A 17197-nucleotide genomic window follows, 5' to 3' on the forward strand; every position below is an offset into this window, starting at 1 on the left:
GAGTTGCCAAGCTGGGTAAGTGAAGCTGGTGACCGGGGGGGAGGCTGAGGCGCAGATGGGTTAGTGCTGGGGCTAACGTGTATTTACCCAGGGCCAAGACGCGATGACGATTCTAGGTGATGGGAGTTGAATGGCCCAGGAAGTTTCTCCTGCGTGGTTCGAGTTTGATACCCGAGGAGAGAAGGCAATGGCGGAGGGGAAGCGAGCAAAAGAAGAAAAAGCGAAGTTATGGAAGCTGGGCCGTTGGGGTTTTCGGGGTCGGGGTAGCTCTTCCGAAGTCGACTGACTATGAGCCTTCTGAAGGGGAACAATCAGCAGTAGCACACGCTGGTATCATCTTACTACGGCTCTGCTGCGTAATGATCAGTGATCACTAAGGTAGCAAGCAGCTTTCTCATGTTGACTTGAGTCATGGAATTAACGTTTCTACCGCATAGAGAGGACTAAAATTGCAGGTCCGAGCTGGTGAATAAGCCCCTAAGAATTTATCAGTCCTCAACGAAAGAGCTGGGAAGAAGAAGCAAGGGCAACCCGAGCCGGTGAAGTCATTCATGGAACATGGATACCCGAAGCAGTGCCGGCCGGACCTGGGAACTGTTTATTTCCCCTCTTTTTGGGCTTCTTTCCAAAAAAATTACCTACCATCTCCCCACCCTTCTTTCCCCGATTCACCCCACGCTTTCCTGTCTCTCTCTCCCCATGCGGGGAAATGAGAACATCAGACGTTTCTTCGTTCACTTGCTATTGCCTTACTCAATCATTTGTTTTGAGGCTACACCGTTGTTTTCATCCTTCTATTACAACGAGCTGTAAGTCATGTAAGGCACCTTGCGTGATCCAGGAAAACCTTCCTACGATTGGTTTCTTCTCTATCTTAACACCGGGACGTGTTCCCCTTTCCAAGCCAGACACCCAACGATAATTCCTGCCCCCCAGTCAAGGTTCTCTCCGCTAGTGCCAATTTCTCCGCATGTCGCTGTTTAGACTCAAGATGAAAGGGGTCACATTGTCGAAGGATCCATTGAAGTCGTTCGGGAAGACGTTAGATTGGTAGTCCGACCTCAATGGTCTCCCCCAGAGCTTCCCCACACCCAAGCCATGGATGAATATGTCGGCTTTCCTTTTAGCCTGAATACCATGGTCAACCCCATCCGCTCATCACCGCTGTCGGCCGGTTGCATTGGGAACCCGGGAACCCTGAGAGACTTCGGACTTGACAAGGCCTGGGTTGTGGGAAAAATGATGTTTTCCTGTTCCTGGTCCTGCGAGTCCCGCAGATCTGGGAATCCCACCCCCAGTGCACCGCTCGCGTGTCGATGAACGAACCAGCGCTTCTTCTTATAAGCTCGCGCACCCCCGATCCCACCATGTAACAGGTCTTTTGGAGCAAGTGCTTCTCTCCAACTGGTTCTTCTCGCCAGCAGCACCTCTTTCCACCGACTGCACGTCATGTGGAAGCTTCTTTTTCTTGCCTCTCTCGGCCTCGTTGCCGCAGAGGACGGCCTCGACGGCTGGTTGCGTTACGCTCGCCTACCAGAGTGCAAGTCTTCCGGCGTTGCCGAATCTCTTCCCTCTACCGTCATCGGCCTCAATGCGACAGAAAATGGCCCAATTGCTTCCGCCTTGTCCGAATTGACCAAGGGCTACCAAGGCATCCTCGGTAAAGACGTTTCTATCGGCCAGGACGCCTGTGCTGCTGCTTCCGTTGTCATTGCTACTGTTGACGACTACGTTGCTGCTTGTGGAAGTGAGGGCATTCAAGCGGACCTCATTGAGGATGGCTTCTGGCTTAGCGTCAAGGGAGATGGTGTCAAGATTCTGGGACAGAACGAGAGGGGTGCTCTCTACGGTACTTTTGAGTACCTGAGCCTGTTGGCCCAGGGCAACTTCACCGAGGTGACTTATGCGACAAACCCTTCTGCTCCTGTCAGATGGGCAAACCAATGGGACAACATGGATGGCACAGGAACTCATGGCAGCATTGAGCGTGGTGTAAGCAATCTTCCCTCCTCCTCATTCTCCTCCTCGGACCATCATTGAATGCGAACATGTCTGACTTGAGTAGTACGGAGGTGTTTCCATCTTCTTCGAGAACCTCAAGGTCGTCACCGACATGACCCGCGTCTCCCAGTACGGCCGTCTGCTGGCGTCCGCCAGAATCAACGGTATCATCGTCAACAACGTCAACGCCAATGCCATCCTCCTCTCCCCCGAGAACATGGACGGGTTAAAGAGGATTGCCGACGCTTTCAGGCCATGGGGTGTTCAGGTGGGCATCTCCCTCAACTTCGCCTCACCCCAGACATACGGCAACCTTTCCACTTTCGACCCCCTCGACGAGACTGTCATTGCCTGGTGGGGAAATATCACCGATGAGCTCTACGCGCGCATTCCCGATATGGCTGGATACCTGGTCAAGGCCAACTCCGAGGGTCAGCCCGGCCCCCTGACCTACAACAGGACGCTGGCAGATGGCGCCAACCTCTTCGCCAAGGAGCTCAAGAACCACGGCTCCAAGAAGGGCATCGTCATGTTCAGGGCCTTTGTCTACGACCATCTCACGCTGAACCAGTCCGATTGGCGCGCTGATCGTGCCAACGCCCAGGTCGAGTTCTTCAAGCACCTCGACGGCCAGTTCGATGACAACGTCATTGTCCAGATCAAGTACGGCGCCATTGACTTCCAGGTCCGGGAGCCCGTGTCGCCCCTGTTTGCCAACTTGAAGAACACAAGCATGGCCATCGAGCTGCAGATCTCCCAGGAGTATCTCGGCCAGCAGGATCACTTGGTCTACCTCCCTCCTCTCTGGAAGACGATCCTCGACTTTGATCTGCGCATTGACGGTCAGCCTTCTGTTGTTAGCGACATTCTTTCTGGCAAGCGCCTCAACAGGCCTCTCGGCGGCTACGCTGGTGTCATCAATGTCGGCGCGAACTCGACATGGCTGGGAAGCCATCTGGCTATGTCCAACCTCTACGCCTACGGCAGACTTGCGTGGAACCCTGCTGACGACGTTGTTGCCATTGTCCAAGACTGGACCCGTCTGACATTCGGTGTTGACCGCAAGATCGTCGACACCATTACCAAGATGTCCATGGAGAGCTGGCCCGCCTACGAGAGCTACAGCGGCAATCTGGGCATCCAGACCTTGACTGATATCCTCTACGCTCACTACGGTCCTAGGTAAGCAAAACTACACCCATCCTTCTTTTCCCCCATGACTAACTCCAAGTTCAGCCCGCGCAGCCAAGACGGCAACAGTTGGGGTCAGTGGACCAGAGCAGACGGAGACAGCATCGGAATGGACCGTACTGTGAAGAACGGCACGAGGAACGCAGGGCAGTACCCTCCCGAGGTGGCGGCCATGTACGAGGAGATCGAGACGACCCCCGACGACCTGCTCCTCTGGTTCCACCACGTGCCCTATACGCACAAGCTCAAGAGCGGCAAGACGGTCATTCAGCACTTTTACGACGCGCACTACGACGGCTCGGCTACGGCGCAGACATTTGTGCCGCAGTGGGAGTCCCTCAAGGGTCTCATCGACGAGGAGCGCTACGAGCACGTGCTGTTCAAGCTCAAGTACCAGGCCGGTCACTCCCTCGTCTGGCGCGATTCCATCAACAACTTTTACTGGAATAAGTCGAGCATCCCCGACGAGGCGGGACGCGTGGGCAACTACAAGTACCGCATCGAGGCCGAGCACATGACGCTTGACGGATACAAGGTCGTCGACGTCGACCCCTTTGAGGCGGCGTCGGGTTACAAGGCCATCGTGACGAGCTCCAACACGACGGCCGGAACGGCATCCGCCACGGTCGAGTTCGAGACCGGAACATACACCCTCGCTGTCAATTACTTTGACGTCATTAGAGGAAAGTGCTCGTACGTCGCGTACATCAATGATGTCGCCGTCGGCCAGTGGAGGGGTAACAGCGAGGAGAAGTTGGGCCACTGGCCGTCCGAGTTCTTGGATGGACACTCTGCCATCCGCGTCAACTTCCCTGGCATCAAGGTGACCAAGGGCGATACGCTGAAGATTGTCGGTACGCCTGACGGGCCCGAGGTCGCTCCTTTGGACTATGTCAGCTTCTTACCTGATGGTATTATCGACTAGACATGTTGTTGGATTTTTGAGCAAGCAGACATGATTTTGTAGTTAACATTCAAGATTTATGAATTCTTCATGATTATATATTTACATCTCAATCAAATTGTGTACATTTTGGCAAATCTTCTTGGTAACTGCAAACGCATTGTAATGCAAGTGGGTGATCGTGAATTTGTTCTGTGGTTGGTGTGAGTGATGTGAACCCCACAAATTTCATCCGACAAAGGTATCTTGGATTTTGACCTCATCCCCGAAATTTTCATCTAGCCGTCGTCTCTCAAGGGTCAAACCAGCAGCAAGCGCCCTTCACAAAGCCAAGTACATAGCAAGTATCAACGAAGTCCTCATAGCGACCTTGTATGCCGAGTCGGCTTCACGGAATTAAGACCCAACACTACTTTGTAAGAATTCATCCACTCACTCTTCATCTCACTGAGACTTACACACCCTCTCAGGCCTCACCCAACATGCTGCCCACACCAGATACCTCCCACGTTCCGTTTGAGCGTGTGTACGAGCCAGCAGAGGACTCGTACCTCCTCCTGGATACCCTCTCAGCCTCGTCGGAAACCTCATTCCTCACATCACGCTTCGGCGGCGAAACATCATCATCATCATCAAAGTCAAGACCAGCAGCCCCACTGGTAGTCGAAATCGGCACCGGCTCCGGCGTCGTGATAGCCTTCCTCGCCGCCCACGCAGCAACCCTCTTCGGCACACCCACCGTCCTCACCGCAGGCATCGACCTAAACGGCCACGCCTGCCACGCCACAACCTCCACCGTCCGCCGCGCCGTCGCCGACAACCCGTCCACGGCCTCCCCTCCCTCCCTCTGGCTCGGTGCCTCCCTGGGCGACCTCACGACCCCGCTGCGTCCGGCAAGCGTCGACGTCCTCGTCTTCAACCCGCCCTACGTCCCGTCCCCGGAGCTCCCCGCGCAGTCTTCAGCCACGCTCGTCGCGGACGCCGGCACCAAGACGACGTTTGACGAGGACTCGTATCTGCTTTCACTGTCGTACGCGGGCGGGCGGGACGGTATGGAGACGACGGATCGGTTGATTGAGGCGCTGCCTGGGGTCTTGAGCGCGAGGGGGTGCGCTTACATTCTGCTGTGTGCGCAGAACAAGCCGGACGAGGTCAAGGGCCGGATTGAAGAGTTCGGGGGCGGGTGGAGGGCTGTCACGGTTGGGGAGAGCGGGAAGAAGGCTGGGTGGGAGAAGTTGCAGATCATTAGGGTGTGGAGGGAGACAGAGATGGAGGAACAGTCTACATAGAAACGTAGGACATAGATACCTCTTGTATCTTGACATCTTGTTGACCTGTGTACTTCTTCATTTCAGTCGCATGCTCGTGCTGGCGAGCCTCATGGCACACTCAGTTGCGAGATCTGTAGTTTCATTTACTGGAATTGTATTCTTTTTATTTCCTAACCACCCCCAACGCCTGAATAGCATCCGGTTGGTCTTGATGTGTAGGGGTGCCCGTCTTTTTTCAAGCTCGAGGCCCGGACTGCAAAATAAAAAAAAAAGTTCATCGACGGTCCGTCGTCCCTAAGGGGGTTGAGCATAGATATTTCCCCCTATGAAGAGTTTCTTCATGATTCACGAGTACTATTTCCGTCTTTCTTTCCCTGAGGCAAGCAGGAAACTTTTCTCGGCGCTCATAACAGTTGTCGGTGTCGACCCAGTAACAACAGGTGTCGACGGTCGGCCCTCGTCGAAAAAACAGCGTGTCATCATTTTGTCCCATTAACCCCAGCTCAACCACGTCCGCGACCGCGTCCCCGACCACGGCCTCTTCCTCTGGGGCCGCCTCTTCCTCCGCGGACGGGGCCGCCGCGCTCCGCCTCCTTGCGCGCCTTGTTCTTGGGCTTCGGTTGGTCGTCGATGAGCAGTGTGTCGAGAGGCAGCGAGTCGGGCAGGATAAAGTATCGGATCGTCGAGCCGCGGATGTTCATGGTATCGAGCGAGACGGCGTCCTGGCCCCGCGGTGTCATCTTGACTGTGCGCAGCGCCGTATTCATCTGCGGCGAGACCGAGGTGATGGTGCCGTGAACGATGGTGCCTGTACGCGTCAGTATGCGGTCTGGCAAACGATATGCAGCGCTTTGCGCATTTTTCTAGAGCCGCAGGACAAAATGACAAGAGTCTACTAACCATTCTTGAGTTCGATTGTCACCGTCTCATTGGCGCATTTCATCAAAAATCTAGTTGGAAGTTCTGGTCAGCTTTGTTTTGGCCTTGTTTTACGGCGAGCGACCTTCTGCATCTCTGAGAAGGAGGGCTCAGCACACAAATTGACGGCAGAAGGAGGGAAAGGGTGATCAATTGCGCGTACCTGACGAGTTTCATTTTGGCGGCGGCGTTCGTGTGTTGAGCGTTCGTCAAATGCAAAGACGACTGGATGCGAGACCTCGCGACTGAGGTTGGCAGTTCTGGGTGACGGAAGGCTGAAGCTTCGGAAAAGCTGCTATCCCGTTTCTGGGAAGTGGGTCCACGCTCAAGGTGAGTCTTTAGTCTCAGTCCACGTGACTGGTAGCTTTACTTCTTAACTAGTCAACTTAATGGCGGAAAGTCAAAAACAAATTACACATTAAAGAGCAGCTATCTCTAAGTCCTCTAATCAATGGATCCAGGAAAATGTTCCCGTAACTAAGTCTTTTCGTAATCGTAACGCAGAGATGGCATCAGCCGAGGCTCAGCACAAACCTCTCCACCATCGGCCCCCATTTTGGAAGTTCCCACTCGTGTCTAGTTGCTTGAACACGAGCGCTTGCGATCTGGATGTGTAGGCTATCTATCTTTGTCGCTTCAACTTCAATCGATCCTTCCGCGACAATCCTAACTTGGAGATGTTCTTCGAGAAATGGTACGATCTCATCGGGTTCAAGCCCTGAGATAGTTCTCGCCCAGACCATGTGCATCAAGGCCGATGTCAGAGGAACTGTTCCGGACACATGGTTGCCTGAACCCATGTTCTTCATCGCAAATACGCTCATTGATCCGACGAGATTCGGTGCAGATGCCCAAGAAGGGGCTTCTTCGGGAACTTCACCTAGGAAGAAATGGATTGCAAACGAGCCATTCAATGCTCCATTCTGAACATGAATATTGGCGACCCATTCGGTGTACATGTCGTCCTCGGTCGCTACTTTGGTCTCAAGGTCAGGGTCTTGTGAAAAGTCTAGCACATGCTTTGAAGTAGTTCCCTTTCGAACTTGGGATAGCGGCCCCCCCTTTCTTTTGGACGCTACTCTCCGTTGCTTCCGGGCCAGACCTGAGGGGCTAGATGAGCCGTATAGTCTGTTGATAGTTGCTATGAGGCGAGCTTGTTCCTCAGACTTGTGGATTCCCAGACTCGGATTCGTTTCTGCGTACGCATATCCGAAGGCCGTAGTGTCTCTGGCCATCGCCGAGTTCCAAAAGGTGCCATTGGCGTCCGCATAGAATGGCTTTAGTTCCGTGAGCCAATTTTGAACGGTCCCTGACGACATGGTAAAGGAAGGCTCCATTGCGGCTTGAGAAGTGACCCAGGCGGTAGGATACAGAACTTGCCACATGGCGACTATTCGTTCCACCATGGCATGGTGCAAGAAGAACACCGGATCGAATGCTGAATACTGAATGTAATACAGATGGCCGCGGTCGCCCACCAACACGTGCATTGCATCGTGCAAGGCCTCCACTGAGTCGTACTGCGTCTGATTTGACGCCATCCCCCAGAATTTGTTACTAAAGGGTTCAAAGTCCTTGTAATTGGAAAGGAGAGTATAGAGTCGTTGCTGAAGTGCAGGTCTGGCATGCTCGATCGAGTGCGCTATGCTTTGGTTGTCCGTTGTCTCGAAGGGAGCTCTCATTGTCTCTGTCCAATGGGGAAACTTGATTCATTTAGGATTCTACTCTTTGATCAAGTGGGAGCCACTACTTACATCGCCTTGGGAAAACACCTGCGGGTCCAGCGGCCGGAACTTGTAGCTGTATAATGGGTTGGCAATGGTCTGCCATCCGTTAGGGCCATACACTTGAATTGCAGGCTGCTCGAATTCAGACAAGTAGACGCTTTCTCCGAGCGGCGGTGTAGTAGCCCAGTCCCAGTATGGGATTCGAAAGTCTATCGCAGCGGCTTGGTAGTAAGCTCGTTCCGTGGGGTCTGGGAACCACGAGGCAATCATCTGTATGAGTTGAAAGAGAATTTGCTACTACGATGTTAGTCGTTTTGTGGGTGGCGTCACAACTTCATTGGATCTGACCTCGTACAAAGCAAGATATGCGCGATGCCACGATGGGAAGAGAATGGACATGTGGGTGCAGTAGCCCCTTTCTTCGCCTCCCGGTACGCCGGGCACGCCGTTCCAGGGGACAAAAGGAACGCCGTGAATACCTGCTGTATATCAGAAAGCTAATCGACGCGATAGTGACCACTCAGTCTTACCTGCGATCTGATACCACGATAGCTGTTCGCTTTGATTCGTAAACTGAAACATGCTTGAAGCAAGGAGGAAGAGATTCCACTTGAAGGGGTTCTCCTTCAACTCTCTGATGTCGGGGCGGTTAGGAATAGTTCCGTTTATGGAAGGCAGCTTGGTGACAATGATTGGATCCTGTGTCTGGCGCTTGACCACTTTGGCCGCTTCGAAGCCATAGTCGTAGGCCGGTGGAGAGGGTATGGCCGCTGCGGCGGTAGCGAGGAACACAAGAGATAGAAGCATGGCGCAACGAAACGCCTTTCCTGCGTCCCCTTTGCTGCAGTCGGCTAGCTTAAAGCCAAGAGTATGAGAAGGTTGACAAGGACGATGAATATTAGTGTTCTCGTAGGATGGTGCTGAGACGTGGTAGATGTCAGAGGGTCGAAGTATGGGCTGTCCAGGTCGATCAAAACTTCGGCACAGCCAGATTGCCTTGAATAAGGGAACCAGGTGTGATGATGACAGCAAGATGAGCGTGTTCAAAATTCCGGGATTGTTTGGATGTTGATGAGTGCCAGACTCGACGTCCAAGTTGTGGTGGAGATAGCCTGGCCAAAAGGAATTTCGAAAAGGACGAACCGAAGGACATTTTCCGTGCCAATACAATGCAATTTGGACTGAAGCACACTTTAAGGTAGTCACGGAAGGCAAACAGGATGCGAGTGGCACGCCGCATAGCCGTGGTGGTATGGTGCTTGCGTCATTGAGTTCCTGGTTTCCAACCGCAATCTCTAGATTCGGGAACAGAGTCATTCAGGAAGGTGTCGGGACGAGGTACCTCTGCACGACGTAATCCGAATCTATTAAGGGAAAGAGAGGTGTGACAACCTAGATACTGGTGAGAGAAGAAGACTAAGGCGGAAGGCACAGATTTTCGCCCTTGGTATCTTCCTGCCACAAAACGTGCCGTGCCTTCTTGACCAACTACCATAATGTGACATGGCGTACCTTCTCCCAAAGCTCCAAGAAACACCACTATCGTACCTTGTGTAAATTGCTGTCCAATCAAGCACTGGTTGAAGGGTATCTCACATTGATAGCTGAGAAGCAGGGCGCGGTGACACGTCAAGCCAGGTGGAACTGTTCAGACAGAGCAGGAACTCTCAGAACTGATGTCTTTAGGTGGGCGAAGCCTGATCGGTATGAAGATTTCACTGACTCAATCTCAAACATCTTGGTTTCCCACGGCGGCTCATGGCATTTCTATATCAAGCCACCCTGAAGGTGAGCTACAACAGCTTCTGTCTTACCTCGGTTTTGGAAAGACCACGAGAAACCACAATCAACAACTTTGGATACCACGAGGCTTCTCAGGTACGTCATGAGTTTGGTCAGCCAAATTTGCGCCATCGTTGACGGAGACGCAGAGAAATCTCTCAGATCTTTGCCGCCAATCGACGGTCAGACTCTGCACAAGGCGGCTGCCGACATTGTGTGTACGATGTGCGTCCAAATGACTGTTTGTTGATTCGGTAACCTACATGAGACAAACGGTTCAGCATCTGATTGTAACCGCTCTACACATGTTGATGTTACGTAGTCCACGCTCACACCATCTATGTCGATTGTCAAACCCCTTCGGAGTTCGGCTTGGAGTCTTGAACGCGAAGCTGAGACTTGATTTAGGGGTTGAATCCAACGTGAAATATTGACAGGGAAACCCATCACTACTCGGCGAGATCCACTCTGACCAGCATTGTGAACTTTTGTCCATTAAGAAGTCATAATGTATGTACAAGGTGGAATACATCTTTTGTCTACCGAAACGCCGTCGATCGAAGCCTCTAAGGTAATGATTTCATGGGCTTCAAAGGGCCCTTGCGAGGCGCATCCTTGGAGTCGATGCGGTACTTCAGCTTGACACCCATAGCTGCCAACTCCACGTCTAGGAACTTGAGCGCACCCGGAACAACGACAACCGTCGTGTTCTCGCCTCCGACCCACTGGTTGCCCTGGCCATCCTCCCAGATCTCTCCCTCTACCTTGGCGGCGCTCTCCGCGTCGCCGGCGTCGAGGCGGGTTGCGCAGTTTCTGCAACGCACTGTCGTGACTTGCTTCTTCTTACCCACAAAAGGTGACACGGTTGGTTGAACTGAGAGGAACGAACCACAGCTTCGGCAGATCCAGGATCGCGTGTAATCGGAACAGTTGAGCAGACGATCCTGCAGCAGGAAGGCCGTACCGTGAGCGAGCAGCGCGTCACGCTCCATCTCTCCCACACGAATACCACCACCACGCTTTCTACCCTTGATGGGCTGGCCGGTTGTCGGTACGACTGGTCCCGTCGTTCGCACTTGGTACTTGTCGTTGACCATGTGACGCAGACGCTGGTAGTAGACGACACCAACGTAAATGTCGGCGGCCAGTTCCTCTCCCGTGATACCAGAGTACATGGGCTCGTTGCCATGGTAATTGTACCCGGCCTTCATCAGCTGATGACCAAAGTAGTCACCGGCGGTGTTCTCCTCGTTGAACTTGAAGGGCGTGCAGTCTTGTGCCAATCCGTGGAGCGCGCCAGCCTTTCCAGCCAGTGACTCGACGAACATACCGATTGTCATACGAGAAGGGAAAGCGTGAGGGTTGATGATAATATCGGGTTGGATACCAGATTCTGAGAAAGGCATATCGACAGCAGGCCATTTCTGGGAAGCGACACCCTTCTGTCCGTGGCGAGAAGAGAACTTGTCACCGATGACCGGGGATCGGGGAACTCTGAGCTTGATGGAGATCGTCTGGGCAGGCTCATTACCCGACTCGCTACCGAGCACACGTACTTCCTCGACAAATGCAGTCTCAGACTCCTTGTACTTTTCATAGTGTGTCTGTCCGTCCAGGTTGATCAGCTTGCCGCTGTAGTCTGCTGACACCGTGTGCCATGCGCAGAGTACATCTCCTTCTTGGACCATGCGTCCAACGTAGGGTAATCCGTCCTCATCAAGCAAGCCACGATAGAATCCCTTGACAAAACCGCCGGGGGCGAAACCGAAGAGCTTGGTGATATTCTTGGTGGCTCGCGTTCTCTGTTCTTCCTTCAGCGTGACCTTCTTCGTCTTATAGATGGTACCGTGTCCGAATCCTCTTTCGTGTGCCGACTTGTTCAAAATCATGGCGTCGTCCATGTCGTAGCCAGTGTATGAGATAACCGCTACAACGGCGTTGAAGCCGTTGGGGAAGTTGTCGAATCCATAAGCGTTGTGTAGAGGCGATCGTACCACCGGTGTCTGGCCACTCTGAATTCTGTACATCTTGTTGTCCGTGCGGTGCCGAAGAGCCGTTGCCGGTGTTCCCATGGTTTGCTTACCCATCTGACATTGGTACATGTTTCTGGGGGACTGGTTGAAGTCTGAGAAGGGCGTCATGTTGGCAAGAATGGAGAGCATGTTGGTAGGAGTTTCTTCCACGTGCGTCGACTCGCCTGACACGATTTCGTTCTCAACAACGGCGATAGACATGTAGGGTTGCTCGTAAGGCCCCACAAAGTCCACCTTATCAAGAGGAAGATACTTCACGGGTCTGACCATACGCGCAGGCGCAGAAGACAAGTAGATACCAGGGTATGAACCGCCGTTTGAAGGCGGGACGTATCCAATTTCCAGTTGGAGAGGAACGCCGTGAGTGCCCTCCACCTTCCAGAAACGGAGAGTGTCTGCAATTCTGAGAGATTCGCGAGGTGTGCAGAAGCCGATGAGCTTGCCATCAAGCATGATGACAACGCTTTCATCTGTAGCCGCAGAAGACGTCTCCACAGCTCCCAACTCCGCCACAAGGCCAGGGATCTTGGAGGCGTCGACGGACTCGGTCATGATCTTACACTTGTGAGCCAGATGGTTAAGCAAACCGCAAGGCGAACCATCAGGAGTGTGTACGGGGCACAGAAAACCCCAAGACTCGGGCAACAGCTTTCGGACCGTTGTCGTCTTCAACTCGGCGAAGAAGGCACCTCTGTGAATCATTCGGAAGTGACTGATGAAACGGAGAAAGTTGAGCTTTTCCGCAACAACTGTGAAACCGGCTGTCTGTTGCAAATCAAGACCAGAAGGACTGGTCAGATTACCTGTGGAAAGGAAATATTCCAGGCCGTTTCCAAGGTTCTCATTGGCGTGTCTGAAGATATTGGCAGGGAACTCCTTGGCGAAGTCCTGCGATGTGAAGGGGGTGGCCGGGTGCTTTCTGGTCCATTCGCGGAGAGACAATCTGACAGCAGTCGACAGGAACTCTTCAAGGCGCTCCTTGATGATCATGCCGTACAGGAAACCGCCAAGAAGGACCTCCTGGTTTTGGACAGCATCAGGGTTGTCGACGGCGCAGTCGCCTGCCACGAGAGCATACAGCTTTCTGATCATGAACAACAGCATCTTGAACTTATCGTTGTCCTGCTTCTCGGTGACGTTGATGTTACCAAGGTGAACAAGAACAACCTTGCGCAGGAACTCGGTGCCGACATCGTAGTTGGACATGGTGTCGGGTACACCCATCACCACGCGAAACTTCTCTCCCAGGTAGGCTCTCGTCTCGGTCTTGCTGTAGAGTCCGTATGACTTGTAGGTTCGGAGCAGCAGCTCGACACGGTCCGTCAAGAAACTGTTCTTGGCCGACTTCGTGTTGGAGAGACCAATCAGTCCTTCGAAGATGTCGCGATCGTTTGTGTCGACGAGAGCCTTAAGAACCATCATGACCGGTACAAGGTACTCATTCTTCTTCCAGGAGAAGCGGAACGTCATGTTTCCGTCACTCAGGTAGTGCAAAACGTTGGTCTGAGATGTCTCATCTGGTCTGACGGATCGGACGATGATACCATACGGGGTGTAGCCTTGGCCTCGGTTTTGGAAACTGGGTCGGTTGATCGCCATGGGGAAATTCCTTCGGTTGACTTGCAGCAGTCGAATAATCTTCTCGATACCGTTTACGATGAAGTAACCGCCCAGTTCTTCGGATTCCTCCTTTCTTTGCACCAACTGAGCCGGAGAGTTGCCCTCCAAGTGACATCTGTTGGACTGCCAATCCCCCATTAGCACCCCGCCGTCAGGTTTGCAATTGGTGTACAAAAGCACTTACCTTGACCATAATTGGCACCTGTCCAAGCTCGCGCACAAATTCTTTCGGATCACCACCATTGACCCTGTACTCGAAGGTGGCGGATAGCCTGCCTCGGTACGTCGAATGACGCTCTCTGCATTCGGAGGGCAGGATTTCACGATTCCTGGCGAACTTGTTGGAGGGGGGTAGCTGGGACTTTTGCAGCGCTACACTCTTGATTCGTACGGACAGGCGGTTCTTGCCTTCGAGGCCCGCCCTGTCGTCGCCATCAAGATACGTCTTTGTGCCAATATCCTCTATGCCTCGAGCGAGGAGGCTCTTGTCGTCACTTGTGAACAAGGCATTGAAGGAGTCGATGTGAGGGCTCACAGCCTCTTGCAGGGCAGGATAGGCCGTGTGATCCTTCGGGGGGTTGCGAAAAAGGTTCTCGCGACGAACGGTATTGTATTGGTGATCCCACTCGGTGCTTGTCGCTGATGGCGCCATGTTCGCTCTCTCGTTCGCTTGCCTGCGACTGCGATTGTTAGCTTAAGTCTTGACTTCTTCCTTAGTGAATAATGGCTGGCTCACAGGGGACTATGTCATGTGGATGTAGCAATATCAAGGACTGGTCTCCCTGGGCAAGACAAACGCGACAGAGACAAGGAGGGCGAAAATGTAAACTTCTTCCTACTGCACCGGGTTTCTGGATCGCAGAGGGTTGGGATGCGACAGTCGGGTCTTCGGTGAAAACAAAAAAATAATTATGGAGATTGGAGCGGAAAAAATTGCATCGTCCAATCATGGCGCGGCATCGTCGAAAGTGCAGGCCGTTATCCAAGACAGTGCGAGGACGTTGCTTTATCTGAGGTGCGGGGCCCTGATCTTGAAATGCTCGTCCGGAATGGAGGGCCCGCGTAGACGGAACCCCACTGTCGCGGGATTGTGCACCCGGGACTGAGATGCTCTCGGCGTTCCGATTATGAAAGGCGCCCGATATCCACGGAGACCGACCCACTCTTGTCCGTACGCCAGCCTCCATCTCAGACACGGCCTTGCTCTACTTTCTTATCTTGTGGATGCCGAAGTTGATTAGTCGTAGAGAAGGGATATTGCGTGTCCTGCAGCTTTCTTGACTGTGACACCAATGGTTCGTAACCTCTAATCTGTCACGAACTTTCAGTCACATTTGACTGGACCCGGTTGGTCACTCAACGTGATGTGAACCCGACAGCTGGGAATGGCAGGCGGAAGTGGACGCGTCAATGGTTGGTGGCTGTCATCGCCCGGGTTCGCTGACGGAACTCTGCTCTATTCGTCTGATGATCGAGATGGTACATTGGGTTGGCGGCAGCGCCATGCCGCAATGAACTTGAGTGGTCATACTAAGTCGAATCAGCACAGCAAATTCTGACATAGGATTGTAGAACCCATCCATCCAGGGAAACCTTTCAGCAAGACGGAAATTTCCAGCCCGAAGTGGGATCCGTCAGGCAAGGTAAGCAACCTTCACTGGGCAGCCTAAGGTGTAACAGTTCTCCGCACTAATTGGAAGGTAGGGTAGCAGAGAGGTGAAGTGAGGTAGGTGAGGTGAGGTAAGGTCAAGTCAGGCCAGGCCTTTAGGCGTAAAGTGGTCATGCCGCACCACCAAAATCGTTGGTTCTCACCAATACTCGCGGTGGATGGGTACCCTCCCCGCCGAATCTAGATTTCGGGAGTCTCCTAAGAATGCAACTAGCAAAGGAAGACTCCTAATTAGTAGGAATTACAGCGAGCAGCTGGCGACTTGCAGCCCAATCTACACTAACTGGGGCCCGATTCACCGAGGCTAGGAGCTAAGGCATCTCCATGGACATTCTACGTGAGATAACCCCCACCGAGGTCCTCGCGATACATACTTCTCGCTCTCACTCTGTGTAAGGTAGTCCACGGTCTCCGCGACTCCGCATCCGTCATGAGATGATGACAGGGTGATGCCCGGAGGATGCATAACATATGCTGCCGCCCTTGCCTCTTGGCCTCTGCCTGTCTCACCTGCCAAGCCCCTGTCCTCTCCAGCTTTTGGTCAAGGTTCCGTACTTACGCAGTAATATCTCTCCATCTACCTCACACCTCACTAAGCACACCAAGGTAACTGAGGGCAATGAACAGTACCAACACCTACTGCTTGTGTAATGACACCACCTTAGCTCGGAAGAGAATATCGCAGACATCAATTACGATTTTCTTCTGTCCTGTAGTAGGGAGTTCTCTCGAGCCTTGGTCGTCAGATCACCCAGCCAGCTCAGCGCATTTGTTCTGCCAGACTATTCACAAACGAATGGGCAAGTTCCCTTCTTCTCCCCCGCCTACATCCTCTATTCTCATAGTCCCTTCCACGCCCACTGACAACGGGATCTAGAGAAGCGTAGAAAGCAAGACAAGGTAGAGAAAACGGAGATTATTTCACCTTACCTAAGGTAAGGTAGGTAAGTACCATTCCATTCCTTAGCTTAATAAGTGCCGCACCTTCCATTGGGCGTAAGACTGAAGCGACTTACTGCCTTCCTTGCCTCAACCTTTTCTCCCGTACCGGGCATACTAACCCCCAGCCGTGGAAGGTACATCTTACGGAAAAGGCTCCTGCCTTCCATGAATATAATTGGGTTGTCTGCGGCTTTTGTCGCCCGCGTGCTTGCCTGCCTGGAGAAAGAGCCCAGCCTGCCTTACGGTCCATTCCTTTCATTACCTTACCTTACTTCACCTAGTTTACGGCCATTCCCTGACCATGCGCCGTTGTTGCTAAATACTCCCGATCTGCATCCTGCTTTCCTAGCAAACTCGAGGCTTCCATCTCATTGCTTTCTGTTCATCCAGCCCGGTCCGCCTTTCACTCAGCTCGCGCCATCGAAATACCCATTTGGCTACCTCTCAAGGTCGAGCCTGCATAAATTCTTCGTCCCGCTTGCAGAACCCTACCCAACCTCCGTTGCTGGTGATCCTTCCAAAAGGAAAAAAAAAAGGTAGCCACCAACAAACGCCTTTGTCGGCGAGCCGCCCGTTTCTCGCCTCGCCTCTCATCACAGTCACAACGTCATTAGACGCCCAACGTCGACGACCATTCTCCCCTCTCCTTGCACCGTCCTGCCTCGGCCCGCACGCAGTCAGCCCTCGCAGGTTGCTTGACGGGGATTGCCAGACAGATCTGGAGTTGTGCCGCCCGCAACAATCTGGGTTCTCACGCGCCCTTCATCCTTCCTCTCACCTTCCCCTTGTCGACATATCTTTCTTCATTGGGGAATCTATCTACCATCTACTCATCTACCCGCAACCCATCCACCCGCAAACGCGACCACCTGAGCAATCTTACCTTGCACACCTTACCTTACCCTGAGGCCGACTAAACAACATCCGAGGTGGACAGCCAGCCTTCGCGCCCACCGCATCAATTCGGGGCCTCCTTTATTAGCCTTGGAAGTCTGCATGTCTTGGCCTTACTTTGGACACCACGGTTCGAATCGCTGCAACCCTTCAACCTAAGCCGGCTAAGACCGACTTGGCCCACCCATATCGGGTTCTGGTGACTTCCAGGACGTCTGGGCTATCGCGCCTCGTCGCCGTCTACC

General features: G+C 53.1%; 6 protein-coding genes across 6 annotated transcripts; 3 read left to right on the top strand and 3 right to left on the bottom strand.

Moving 5' to 3' along the window:
• Positions 1-1137: 1137 nt before the first annotated feature.
• CPAR01_14754 (alpha-glucuronidase A) lies at positions 1138-4117 on the top strand (the record flags this gene model as incomplete). The annotated part of the gene is made up of 4 exons (XM_060499004.1): positions 1138-1166; positions 1377-1992; positions 2066-3183; positions 3238-4117. 4 exons carry the CDS (start codon positions 1138-1140, stop codon positions 4115-4117), a joined length of 2643 nt encoding a protein of 880 aa, XP_060342467.1.
• A 461-nt stretch (positions 4118-4578) lies between these two features.
• On the top strand, positions 4579-5385 carry CPAR01_14755 (uncharacterized protein; the record flags this gene model as incomplete). The annotated part of the gene is made up of 1 exon (XM_060499005.1): positions 4579-5385. One exon carries the CDS (start codon positions 4579-4581, stop codon positions 5383-5385), a length of 807 nt encoding a protein of 268 aa, XP_060342468.1.
• Positions 5386-5870: 485 nt separating this feature from the next.
• CPAR01_14756 (uncharacterized protein) lies at positions 5871-8819 on the bottom strand (the record flags this gene model as incomplete). The annotated part of the gene is made up of 7 exons (XM_060499006.1): positions 5871-6175; positions 6268-6317; positions 6449-6649; positions 6820-7988; positions 8040-8306; positions 8361-8494; positions 8543-8819. The coding sequence occupies 7 exons, from the start codon at positions 8817-8819 to the stop codon at positions 5871-5873; spliced, it is 2403 nt and encodes an 800-aa protein (XP_060342469.1).
• Positions 8820-8982: 163 nt separating this feature from the next.
• On the bottom strand, positions 8983-9165 carry CPAR01_14757 (uncharacterized protein; the record flags this gene model as incomplete). The annotated part of the gene is made up of 1 exon (XM_060499007.1): positions 8983-9165. The coding sequence occupies one exon, from the start codon at positions 9163-9165 to the stop codon at positions 8983-8985; it is 183 nt and encodes a 60-aa protein (XP_060342470.1).
• A 1195-nt stretch (positions 9166-10360) lies between these two features.
• On the bottom strand, positions 10361-14099 carry CPAR01_14758 (DNA-directed RNA polymerase I subunit RPA2; the record flags this gene model as incomplete). The annotated part of the gene is made up of 2 exons (XM_060499008.1): positions 10361-13570; positions 13632-14099. The coding sequence occupies 2 exons, from the start codon at positions 14097-14099 to the stop codon at positions 10361-10363; spliced, it is 3678 nt and encodes a 1225-aa protein (XP_060342471.1).
• A 1466-nt stretch (positions 14100-15565) lies between these two features.
• On the top strand, positions 15566-15993 carry CPAR01_14759 (uncharacterized protein; the record flags this gene model as incomplete). Its single annotated transcript, XM_060499009.1, has 2 exons — positions 15566-15678; positions 15744-15993. The coding sequence occupies 2 exons, from the start codon at positions 15566-15568 to the stop codon at positions 15991-15993; spliced, it is 363 nt and encodes a 120-aa protein (XP_060342472.1).
• Between the last annotated feature and the right edge of the window lie 1204 nt (positions 15994-17197).

Source organism: Colletotrichum paranaense (genome assembly GCF_030867605.1).
Source record: "Colletotrichum paranaense strain IMI 384185 chromosome Unknown Scaffold_16.1, whole genome shotgun sequence".
NCBI classification, from domain to species: Eukaryota; Fungi; Ascomycota; class Sordariomycetes; order Glomerellales; family Glomerellaceae; genus Colletotrichum; species Colletotrichum paranaense.